General features: G+C 38.9%; 1 protein-coding gene across 1 annotated transcript; it reads left to right on the top strand.

Moving 5' to 3' along the window:
* The first annotated feature begins 4,901 nt into the window (after positions 1 to 4,901).
* Positions 4,902 to 7,701, top strand: LOC138880788 (uncharacterized). The gene is made up of 3 exons (XM_070160965.1): positions 4,902 to 5,289; positions 7,548 to 7,590; positions 7,695 to 7,701. Exons 1-3 carry the CDS (start codon positions 4,902 to 4,904, stop codon positions 7,699 to 7,701), a joined length of 438 nt encoding a protein of 145 aa, XP_070017066.1.
* The last annotated feature ends 5,381 nt before the right edge of the window (positions 7,702 to 13,082 follow it).

Below are 13,082 nucleotides of genomic sequence, written 5' to 3'. Positions count from 1 at the left end.
ATTTTGAATACAGATTTTGAAGAAAGATTGAGATCAGATTTTAAGAGGGAATTTGGAGAGAAAGAAATCAGTTTTTCAGACAGAGAGTTTAGAGATCAGTTTTCAGAGGGATTTAAGGAGATTTAGATCAAATTTTTGAGAGAGATTTTAACAAAAAATACACCTAGAGTGAGATAAAAAGAAAGAGAATCAAACAGAAAATCAGAAATGATTTTCTGAAGAGGAAGAAGAAATAGAAAAGAAGCCAAAAGAGAACATTCACACACACACACAATCTGACACAGATACAACAGCAGAAACAGAAAAAATCAGAAATAGGAATTTGAAACAGAAAAGAAACTGAAATCTGAAATATTGTCCTTTCGTTGAATCTGTTTGGATTTATTTGATTCCATAGTTCAGTTAAAATCTGAAGTTTCTTTAAAGATACTGTTACTGTGCATCTGGGTTCCTCGGTTCTTATTATTGCTCAAATCTATGGAAGTACTGATCTTCTACCAGTATTTTGTTATTGCTGCAACTGCTGAAATTTACTTCTTCTACCTTCATTTCCAGGTACTTATCTTTTAAATTCTATGTTGGAAAGAGATTCAGCATGACAAATCGATGAAGCTTGAATTGCAATTCTATTTTTCCATTTATCTAAGTTTGTTATTATAAATTTCAGTTTTGTTTCATGTCGTTTAATATAGTAGTATGCTTGACATGTTAATTATCAGTTGATCATTCTCTTTTGAAATTCATATAAGTGTTGTAATAATATTATCTATTCTAGAATTTCATTAAAGTATATGATTGAATTGTCAAGGTAAGGAATAGGGCATGAATGTTGGCCATTATTTAAATTTTTTTTGGTGTTGTTAGCTAAGTAAAGAGTAATGTAGAAATATCAAGAAAACTACATTACTAACTCATGTTGTTAGATAAGGTTAAGATGGTATTAGTGGTATTTTTTATATATAAAATAATAGATGTGTGTATAACCATTGGCGAAAGGTGATATGATATAGTTTGTTACGATGTTTACGACATACAGTTAGGTTGCATGTAAGACAATATTATTGAATCGATTTGTATAATAATTCCCTTTCTTATCAACTTGATGCCTATCTACCATCGTAAATAAATTAATTAAAATAATTTCGCCTATTAGATTAAAAATAAGTATATGAGAATGAGATGATATGTATAAGCACAAATTGCAACACTTTATATCAATGGTAAGTAGAAATAAAACTTGCACTAAATAAAAATAATGAAAATTCTTGAAAAATATTTCTTCCCTTTATAAATCATTTTTAATTTCATATGCAATTCATTCTTTGGTAAATATATATGTTGTATTTGCTAAAAATAGCATTAATCATATTTTTTTCTTTTCTTTGAACTTGAATAGTCTGGATGAATATAACTTATACGCGGAAATTATAATCGACGGTCAACATTTTATAAATTGTGAATTCTTTTAAAAGAATTTAAAGGCATCCCTTGAATGTAAATTTCTCAGGATTTTCATATAAAATGTGTAGTTATAATAAACAATTTGTGGAAAATCCATAATATTATTACAAAGATTTTGCGCAATTAGGGATGCGTTCGCGTACCCTAATTATATGTTTAAAAGCAAATCCGGATTATGCGTACGCGCAATTTCGAGCGAATATTTAATAAAAAAGATTTCTCCAAAAATGTTAAAATAATTTCATATAACCCGGGATGTGCGGTTCACTGTTTAAATATAAGGGTGATGACGTTCATAATTTTATTTTAAATCACGAACATATGAATTTGTAATAAAAGACATAATATGGTCAATTATATTGTGTACACGTATGCGTGACATGATCCTCGTAATTATGAAAGGTATATAATACGAATATACGTACGCGTAATTCGTTTATATAATTGTAAACAATAAGTAAAAGTGGTAGTAAAATCATGTAACAAAAACATATTTAATAAAATCAAGATAATTAAGCTAATAATAAAAACAGTTGAGCGACCGTGCTAGAACCACGGAATTCGGAAATGCCTAACACCTTCTTCCGGATTAACAGAATTCCTTACTCAGGATTTCTGGTTCGCAGAATAATAAACAGAGTCATATTCTCCTCGATTCAGGGATTAAAACCGGTGACTTGGGACGCCTTAAAATTCCCAGGTGGCGACTCTGAAATAATTAAATAAATCCCGTTTCGACTGTCCTTCAATTGGAGAAAACTCCCCACGCGCCCGCGGGCGCGGTAAAATGGAGGTGCGACAATATTAATGGAAGTTGAAGAAAATTTGTTGAACAACACTTACCCAAGAAAGTTTGTGAAGAATCGCTCCAAAATTGTCCAAAAGCTGTTGGAGAAGAGAGAGTTTGAGAAATGGGATTTTTATCCCGTTTCTGTTCTGTTTTCAGAACATAAAATTGTTGGGCAGGAAAATGCTCTACGCGATCGCGTGAAACGGTGTGCGATCGCGGACTAGGGATGCTAGACGCTCCCCATGATTCACCATGGTCAGAAATGGTGATGATGGCAAATGTTCCCTCGTCCGATGTCGAGCCTAGGCTCTGATACCAACTGTTACGCAACGCCTTCCTGATGATCTTTGGAAGGGCAACGTAAGGCTAAGCAACCGATGTCAGTGCGGTTGCTGTCCGCCAATGAGGTCCTCGCCGCACGCTAGACTAGATTGTCAGTGCCGTGCGGGAAAACCAATGTCGTGGGCAATTGCGGAAGCTTGAGAGAGAATTGGGTTTTGAATGCTGATGATGATTTTATTGATGACTGAAAATGATGATTACAATGATGTGGTGTCGAGGGGGAGAGACACCAGAAAATGCTGATTGAAATGTTTGATTGTTTGGTCCCCCTTAATAATGCTTAAAAAAATAAACCAACTTTACAAGACTAGCCCTAATAAAGCTGTAGAAGCACACTGAAATGAAAATGATGAAAACTAGCCTATGATTGCAATGAAAAGGACTTAGATTATTACAAGGTAAAACTAAGTCCGATGGCAGCATCTTTGTCTTGCGGGTCAGGGTCTGCGCTCGCGTTGCTGTGGGCGCGCGCGACACTTGATGTGCTGGCCTGAGGCTGGGCACTAGTGCTTGGCATCAGGGTCTGTGCGCGAGGCGCTGCTGGAATGGGCCTGCAGCTGGGCGCTGGCGAGGCATCAGGATCTGCGCACGCGGCATTGTCAGGGCGCGCGGCGCTGTTGTCATTGGCCAGCCCTTGGGCGCTGGCGAGAGGCATCGGTGGGGCGATAGAGGCGCATGTGCGCTTTTCACTTGGCGCAGCCAAGACCACGGGGCCGACCATGGCGCTAGGCATTGTGAGTCTTGCTAGGCCGCCATGGGGCGCGACCAAGGGGTCATGGGGCGTGTCTGGGAAGCAGCCCATGACAGTTAGTACGCAAAAGCGGAGAAGGGGGGGAACTATTCTATGCGAACGCGGGGAGGGATCCGCGAACGCGAAGTGGAAAATGCCAAAGTAGTGCGATCGCATGGCTAAGGTCGCAATCGCGTAGAACAAAATCTCTGTGCAAAAATTGCAGAAAATCTGCCAACTTTCCTAAGTTCAAAACACCCCGAACCACCTCCAAAAACTCACTCGAGCACTTGGCCTATGCGATCGCGTGAGTTAGTACGCGAACGCGGAGAAGGGGGGCACCGGTCTATGCGAATGCGGGGAGGGATCTGCGAACGCGAAGTGGAAAATGCCAAAGCAGTGCGATCGCGTGGCTGAGACCGCGATCGCGTAGAACAAAATCTCTTTGCAAAAATTGCAGAAAATCTGTCAACATTCCTAAGTTCAAAACACCCCGAACCACCTCCAAAAACTCACCCGAGCCCTCGGGACTCCAAACCAAATATGCATACTAACTCAAAAACATCACACGAACTTGCTCGAGTGATCAAATCGCCAAAATAGCATCAAAATCAATGAATTGAGCCTTAGAATCCAAGAAATCTTTCAAATTTCATAAACTTCCAAATTTTCCAATTTAAGGCCGAAACACGTCAAACGACGTCTGTTTTGAACAAAACTTTACAGGAAGCGCTTAACTAACATATATGACCTGTACCGGGCGTCGGAACCAAAATACAAGCCCAATACCATTACCTTTTGATCAAATGTCATTTTTATTTTCCTTAAACATTTTCAGAAAACAATTTCACGGAAAAATTCATTTCTCGGGCTTGGGACCTCGGAATTCCATTCCGGGCATATGCCCAAGTCCCATATTTTTCTACGGACCTTTAGAGATTGTAAAATCATGGGTCCGGGTCCGTTTACCAAAAATATTGACCAAAGTCAACTTTATTCATATTAATATCAAAATTCTTCAAATTTTTCACATAATTCATATATTTCAACATAAAAACTTTCCGACTGCATGCCCGGACTGTGCACGCAAATCGAGACAACTAAAAGTGATTTTTTCAAGGCCTTGGAAGCACGGAAAAGGGAAGAATTTCGGTGATGACCCTTTGGGTCTTCACAATTCGGTTCTTTTGGGATTTGTATTAATTTTTTGTTGGGATTTAATGCACAATGTATGTGTGTAATGACCTGACTGGTCGTTTTACTGTTTAGAACCTCGTTTCCTTAAATAAAACTTCCCGCGCTTTTCTTAGCTTAATTATGACTTGCGGGGGCGATTAGTTCGAAAGTTAGAAGAGTTTTGAGTGAAAATAAGACCAATTATTTCCTTAAACATTTCTTGAAAGGACAAGTTTGACTTCAGTCAACTTTCTCGGGAAACGGACCCGGATTCGTGATTTGAAGTTGATTCAGGAGAGGCTTCGCACAGCTCAGTCGAGACAGAAGAGTTACGCGGATTAGAAGGCGCGTGATGTATCATTCATGATTGGCGAGAAGGTTCTCTTGAAAGTCTCGCCAATGATGGGCATCATGAGGTTCGGGAAGAAGGGCAAGTTGAGCCGAAGGTTTATTGGTCCCTTTGAGGTGTTGAATCGAGTTGGAGAGGTTGCCTATGAGCTTGCCTTACCTCCCAGTTTATCGGGAGTTCATCCAGTTTTCCATGTATCGATGCTTCGGAAGTATCATGTCGATTTATCACATGTATTGAACTTCGGTACCATTCAGCTAGATGAGAGTTTAGGCTATGATGAAGAGCCAGTTGCCATTGTTGACAGACAGGATCGACAGTTGAGATCCAAGAGGATTTCTGCGGTAAAGGTCCAGTGGAGGGGCCAACCGGTTGATGAGGCAACATGGGAGTCCGAGGAGGACATACAGAGCAGATATCCACACTTATTCAGCAGTCCAGGTACTTTTTATGTCCGTTTAAGGACGAACATTTGTTTAAGAGGTGGAGAATGTAACTACCCGACTGGTCGTTTTACTGTTTAGAACCCCGTTTCCTTAAATAAATCTTCCCGCACTTTCCTTACCTTAATTATGACTTGCGGGGGCGATTAGTTCGAAAGTTAAAAGAGTTTTGAGTGAAAATAAGACCAATTATTTCCTTAAAGATTTCTTAAAAGACCAAGTTTGACTTCGGTCAACTTTCTTGGGAAACGGACTCGGATTCGTGATTTGACAGTCCCGAGAGGTTCGTGGGAAAATATGGGACCTGGGCGTATGTTCGGAATCGAATTCCGAGGTCCCTAGCCCGAGTAATGAATTTTTATGTAAAATTGTTAAATTGAAGTTTAAAGAATTAAAGAATCTAAGTATTCGTTGAAATCACAGGTATCGGGTTCGGATTCCGGTTCCGAAACTTGGTACAAGTCCGAAATATCAGTTAAGACCTACCCATAAAATTTGGTGTCAATCCGAGTAGTTTAAGGGCGTTTTGACCCATTGGAAGGAAATTAAGAACTTGAAGTTCATTAAGTTGAATCAATTGGTTTTGGAGTTCGATTCCTTGATTTAGCGTTGTTTTAGGTGTTTTGAGGGTTCGACTAGGTTCACCTCATGATTTCAGACTTGTTGGTATGTTCGGGCTGGGCTCGGGAGTCTCGGGCGTCAAATGGTCGAGGTTCGAGCGAAGTTGGAATTTGAAAGGAACCGATTTCTGCTGCTTCTGTTAAAACCGCTTCTGCGGCTCTTGTACCGTAGAAGCGGAGACCGCAGAAGCTGTCCTTTTATCGCAGAAGCGGCCAGGCAGGCCTAGAGGGAAACCGCAAAAACGGCCCAGAAATCGCAGAAGCGATTTCGCTTATGCCCCCCCCCTCCCAGACCGCAAATGCGGTCCACCCCTCTTTGCCCAAAACCGCAGAAGCGGTCCATTTTCCGCAGGTGCGGAACCGCAGAAGCGGAAATCATTGGGGCAGTGATCTCATTTAATACGGGCTCAAGTGCATTTATCTCTCATTTTCTTTATACTTGGGCGATTTTGAAGCTTCCAAAGAGGGGATTTAAACATAGCATTTGAGGTAAGTAATTTCCACTCACCCTTAGTGTAAATGCATATATAATGGGTAGATTAAACACTAAAATGTAGTAAAATCAAAGGGTTAGAGCTAGACCTAGGATTCTGAATAAAATTAAGATTTAGCCACGTAAATGACTATGTAATGAACAAGAAATCATATATTTGTGATCCATAGGTGATAGAGAACAACTTTCTTCGAAAAATGTCGGAATCCGGGCACGTGGGCCAGGGGTCGGAATTTAGGAAACTTGCTGGAAAGGTTGGGAAATCACTTTAATAGTTAGAATTCAACATTGTAAGCCCTTATCGACTAGTTCCTACATTTTTTAACTAGTTTGTGCGCTTTCGGCTTCGCTTTGAGGTCTCGGGCTTGTTCTTGGTATTTGGAAGTGCGTTTTGGAGCGAGGTGAGTCTCTTTTCTAACCTCGTGAGAGGGAATTGTCCCTTTAGGACCAATAAATGATAAATTTCTATTAAATGTGGGGCTACGTACGTACTAGGTGACGAGAGTCCGTGCGTAGCTACTATGATATTAAATGTTTGGGTAGTTTAGGACCCACATCATGCCTAAATTGAGTTTTCCTTTGTTTGAATTATCTAAATGATCTTTTATGACATGCTAGAGACTAGAGGAGAATGAAAAATGAACATAAGATTATAGTCGAACTTGGAAGAATTATTCCTTGTATATAAATGATGCCTTTGTGTGCATTCTTGATGTTGTCTTGATATTTGTGGATCGGGCCGATCGCCTCGGTGAAATAGATGCATCTATGGTACGGGCCGTTCGACCCTCGACAGTGAACAATTTATATTTTGTTGGAGCGGGCTGTCGATCTCGGCATTGTTGCGCATGATTTATATATAAATATGCCTGAGCCTAGACTTTTCATGATTTGTTTCTAAATAGATGAAAGAAGGAAAAATGATAAAAGAAATATGACTGCAAGCATGATATGACTTCCATTGTAACTGTTGTTTAATCGAATTATCCATGCTTTATATTGTACATCATTATTATGATATTATCTTGACCTAGTAGGTATCAAGTCGACCTCTCGTCTCTACTTCTCCGAGATTAGACGGGATACTTACTGGTTACATATTGTTTATGTACTCATGCTACACTTTTGTACTTAAATGTACAGGGTCTGAGGCTGATTCATCTGGATATCGACCGGATGTGCGCCAGTAAGTGGTTGTTGAGACTCTACGGTGAGCTGCTTCCCTTCCTACATCACTCAGCAGCCAGATGGAGTCTTCTTTTGTATTTTGCTGTCTTTCCCTTATTTCAGACAGTAGGGTAGAGATGTTGTATATTCTACTAGATGCCCGTACATTGTGACACCATGTCTTGGCACACACACGCATTAGTAGACTTGCTTTTGGGGTTGTAATATTTTATCACTTACTATATTATTTCTTTTGTTCTAAACCCAAATCGAATGGATATTTCACTTAACTTTGAGTTGATTCTATATGAATTGTTAGTAATATTCCGCACTTGGCTTGCCCGGCAAGGTTGTTGAGCGCCATCATGACCTGTTATGGAAATGGGTCGTGACAATGTGGTTCTCAATATTGGAATGGGACATAGTTTTCTTTGGAATCCAAACAGATATTAACAGCTAATGAAGTAGTTTTCATTTGTTAAGTTAATCATAGTTTTCTCATTTGTTAAGTTAATCAATGTTAAAAAGTGTTTATATCGTTTTTAATTATATATCCCAGTTAAATAGTTAATGAAAGCTACCGTTTGATGTCCACATTAATTCCACTCAAAATCAGTTACATAAACTCAAATTGTATTATCCAATAAATGAGTGTTGGAATTGTCAAACGAGATATGTAAAAAATAAAAAGTAGGGTACCGAAAAGAAGAGCTCTAGCATCCCGTGGACAAGCCAACTTTAAAGCAAATTATAAGGTTCAAATTGATCAATTCATATGAAGCCCTGAAGTGCTTTACCTCATGTCTTTTTCCTTCTACCATCCACAGTCTAATTTTAATTAGTTAATATCTAATGAGGCAAAAGTAAAAATTGATTTCAGAAGGGCCACGTTAATATCTTATTCTGGCTTGGTGAGTTCCATCTTTGTGCTCTTTGGAGATTTTAATTTTTATGTTTAACGATTCTTTGTGAGTTTTACCGAGTTAATTTGTATTTTTGTATTTTATCTCGCCAAGTATTATTAGGCACAGAAATATGTTGTCTTTGTGAGGTTTCTTTGCTCCGACGCCTACATCATGACATACTCCCAACACATTCCCCCTATCGTTGATCTGCCATAGATTGAGGTAGTTTATCTTGAGATTTTTAAGTTTGCTTTGCTTTTAAAGGAAAACATATCATAATGTGTACACATTAGAACTTGAAATCCATAGATGTATCAAACCTAACTTTACTTTTATCTTTTTATGATCTTTTCGTAACTTGACCTTTTAGATTTTAATAAAAATTTATCTGCAATTTTTTACTTAAAGGATAGTCTTGAAAGAAAGGTTATTTTTATTTTGGGAGTGATGATATATTTTTGATCAAATTGTAAGTTTATGTTGTTTTCTCAAGTTTAGATATACTTTATATTTGTAATACGAGGATCAAGTCTCAAGATTATAGATAAGAAAGAGTGATTATTTGTTTAAGAACAGACGTCTTCGAGAGGATTGTTATTGCTAGAGATCGGGAATAATATCATGTAAACAAAAGCATGAGTTATATTTTGGACGAACACAAAAAATGAGGAGTCATTCTTTTGCATTGAACTTTTTTAAATCATTTTGGACAAAAAGGTAATTAGGCTAACTAGCTTAGTTTTTATTTTCTTCAAGAAATTTTATACTGTATGTCTTAGTGAACAAAGTTCATTACAAGATAAATTTTGTCATAATTTAGAATTGATACATAAATTATTTTCTCTTGTATACAAACCAAACTACTCTTACAAACAAAGAAAAGACAACAACATCTATTATTTTTTTTGACAAATTTGAAGTATTAGTTTGTCACGTTTTAATCTGAATATTAACATGTTATTTTGAAGTTTCACACATTTATACGAGAAACACGTGCAACATACGTGTCCGAAAACTAGTATATATCATGTAACGACCCGACCGGTCGTTTTGAGCTTCGACGCGTCATTTAGCAGTCTGAGGGCACGAGCAGCTTCATTTCAGGTATATTGATTTGTACGCGTGGTCGGAATTGAATTTCGGTAAGTTCAGAATGGATTTGGAAGGAAAATTTTCATTTTGAAAGCTTAAAGTTAAAAGAATGAACTAGGATTGGAATTTTGAGTAGATGGCCTCGGAATCGGGATATGAAGGTTCCAGCAGGTTCGTATGATGATTTCAGACTTGGGCGTATGCCCGGATCGGGTTTTGGATGACCCGGGAGTGTTTTGGCACCTATCGTGGAAGTTATATTTTTAGAAGAAATTGCATCAGTTTGGCTTAAAGTGCATTTCAATGTTATTGGTGTCCGTTTAGGATTCCGAGACTAGAAGTAGCTCCGTATGGTGATTCTGGAGATGGGAGCGCAATCGGAAGTGAATTCGGAGGTCCGTAGGTCATTTTGAAACCATTTGGCTAAAGATGGAAACTTGAAAGTTTTTGAGAAGTTTGACCGGGAGTGGACATTTTGATATAAGGGTCGGAATCTGATTTCGGAAGTTGGAGTAGGTCCGTAATGTCGAATATGACTTGTGTGCAAATTTTGAGGTTAATCGAACGTGATTTGATAGGTTTCGGCATCAAAGGTTGAAGTTGGAAGTTCTAAAGTTCATAAAGTTTGAGAGGTTGATTCATGATTTTAGCGTTGTTTGATGTGATTTGAGGCCTCGAATGAGTCTGTAATGTGTTGTGGGACTGGTTGGTATGATTGGTTTGGGTCCCGGGGGCCTCGGGTGGATTCCGGGTGGCTAACGGATCGAATTCGGAGTTCGAAGAAGGGCTGGAGTTGCTGCTTCTGGTATTTCTGCTTCTGCGGATTTGGGACCGCAGAAGCGGCCCCGCATAGGCGAAGGATTGAACCGCAGAAACGGTTAGGACCAAAAATGAAGAGTACCGCAGATGCGGTCGAGAAGCCGTAGAAGCGGGACCGCACCTGCGATTGGCGAGTCACAGAAGCGGAAGAGGGGGCCTGGTTTGGAACCGCAGAAGCGGTAAGAAGGCCGCACCTGCGGAACCGCAGAAGCGGTCAGAGGACCGCAGGTGCGGAAATAGCTGGAGGTAGATGAGTGTTTTAAAGTCGGATTTTGACCATTTCTCATCACATTTTCATGGCATTGGGGCGATTTTGGAGCTTGTTGAGAGGGGCTTCCACCTAGAAACTTGGAGGTAAGTTAATCCTACCTATCATAAGTTAAATACATAGATTATGGGTAGATTTAACATGTGAAATTAAGGAAAATCAAGGGTTTTAGATGAAAAACCTAGAATTTGGTAAAAATAAGATTTGGCCACGAAAATCGTTAGGGAATGGAGTAGAAATCATATATTCTTGATCCTTAGGTAATGGGTAAACTTTATCTTTGAGAAATTTCAGATTCCGGGCACGTGAGCCCGAGGGCATTTTGGTCATTTCACAAAACAGAGTTGGGAAATTGTATAATTTGAATTGTTAGCAAGTATTTGAGTATATTCTCATTAGTTTACCGTTATTTGGCTAGTTTTGGAACTCTGTGCGCTGGTTCGAGCTTTCGGAAGGATGTAGGATCTTCGGGCGAGGTGAGTCTCCTTTCTAATCTTGTGAGGGGAAAATTACCCCATAGGTGAGTTAAACTGATTATGTGCTCCTAATTGTGGGGGCTACGTACGCACGAGGTGACAATAGTCCGTGCGTAGCTACTTTTATGCTATTGTTCGGGTAGTCTAGGACCCAAAAAGCATGTTATACTTGGATTAATTGTGAACCCATTGATGACTTGAATTGTTTAAATCACATTAAATAAATAAATGGATTTCTAAAAAGACTTAAGCTTCGTTTTCTCAAATTATTAAAAGGAATTGACCTTTCTTGGATATTTGTTCCACGTTGACTGTTTGACTGATTGTCTGTCTGCGTGTGTTTATTTTGGAACGGGCCGAACGCCTCGGTAGATTAATAGATGCATCTATAGGCGGGTCGTCGACCCTCAGCAAGTGCACATTTATTTCTGTTGGAGTGGACCGTCGACCTCAGTATGATTTGCGCATGCTTGTATTGCTGCATGGACTCATTTGAGCTGTTTTATGCCTCACTAGGGCTCGAGATCCTATTGTTAATAATAACAAGAAATCTAAGGGAACTCCCATGAAAGAATTGTGTGTTTACTTGTTTCCTCTATTTGGATTAGAATCATGTTTATAAAATAAATCCATTGTTTAATATATTTATTAAGGATGAATTATCATTGGACTATTAGTGAGTGTCAAAGTTGACCATCTCGTCTCTATCCCTTCGGGATTAGGCGGGATATTTATTGGGTACACGTCGTTTTTGTACTCATGCTACACTTATTGTGCATTTTGTTGCATAAGTATATGTGATTCCAGTGGTCTTCTAGGCATATCAGCGCGGATGATTTTGGGACTAGACGAGCTGCATCTTTCGAGACGGCCGCAACTAGGGTAGTCCCTTCCAGTTTACTGTATTTACTTTCGTCCATTGTATTCCGAACGAATGTTGTATTTTATTTCTCTTATCAGTAGATGCTCATGCACTTGTGACCCCGGGTTCTGGGATGATTTGAAGTATAATATTAATTACTTAATTTTTAAATTTGATTTGAAAATTATATTCTTTAGAATTTTCTAAATAATAAAGGAAAAATCCTGTATTTCAAAAAGTGCTAAAATGAGATTTTGATTAAGTAATTTGGTTGGCTTGCCCGATAGCAATGTCCGGCGCCACCACGATTCTTTGTAGGTTTTGGGTGGTGACATATCATATATCCCACACATATGTACAGATCAATGATAATAGTAAGGAACAAGTAACAAATAATTCAAGGATTCGGGAGGAATTCCAAGCTGCATGCACTTGATCCTCCTAAGATGTGTCACGAATCTATTATTACGTCTAGCAAACAAAATCTGAAGGAAATTCAAGCCGCGCGCATCATCGTTTAATCCCTTCTTCGACTTTTTCATAATCTACTAGGAGAATTGATGCAAACAAGAATGGCTTCAGCTAGCGCGACATGTACGGACAGCTCAAATAGGTGTACCTAGCCATTAGGAGTTAGTTATTAGCGGAAGCGAATAGGATGAAAGTTATTAAGTAAGCAGTTAAGTCCCTATAGGTTTCTTAAAGCAAGTTTGATAAATTGTAATTATGTCCATAGTTTTATCCTAATTTGACACTTATAGTCCCTTTTTGCTTTACCCTAATTTTTCTTCTTAGCTTCTTTTTTCTTTTCTTACTGTTACATTGCCATCGCCGACATCAAGAATACAGTAGGGACACAACAAACTACAACAATCAACATGCCTGCTTGGCTACGACAAGTTGAAACAAACGTTTGGATGCAGTGAACTGAAGCGACACTCTTCTTAGGCGGCAAACTTGGTTCTCTTTCGCTTCTGCTAGGTACCCTTCTTTCTCTTTGACTTTGTTCCTCTTGATTTCTACCCTTGCACTCTAAATTCCAAAATTCATCTAAAAGCCCTAATTTCTTTTATTCCCTTAGGATACTCC

Source organism: Nicotiana sylvestris, chromosome 11 (assembly GCF_000393655.2).
Source record: "Nicotiana sylvestris chromosome 11, ASM39365v2, whole genome shotgun sequence".
Lineage (NCBI taxonomy): Eukaryota > Viridiplantae > Streptophyta > Magnoliopsida > Solanales > Solanaceae > Nicotiana > Nicotiana sylvestris.
The sequence above is the reverse complement of the archived record's forward strand: the minus strand, read 5'-3'. Positions and strand labels throughout refer to the sequence as shown.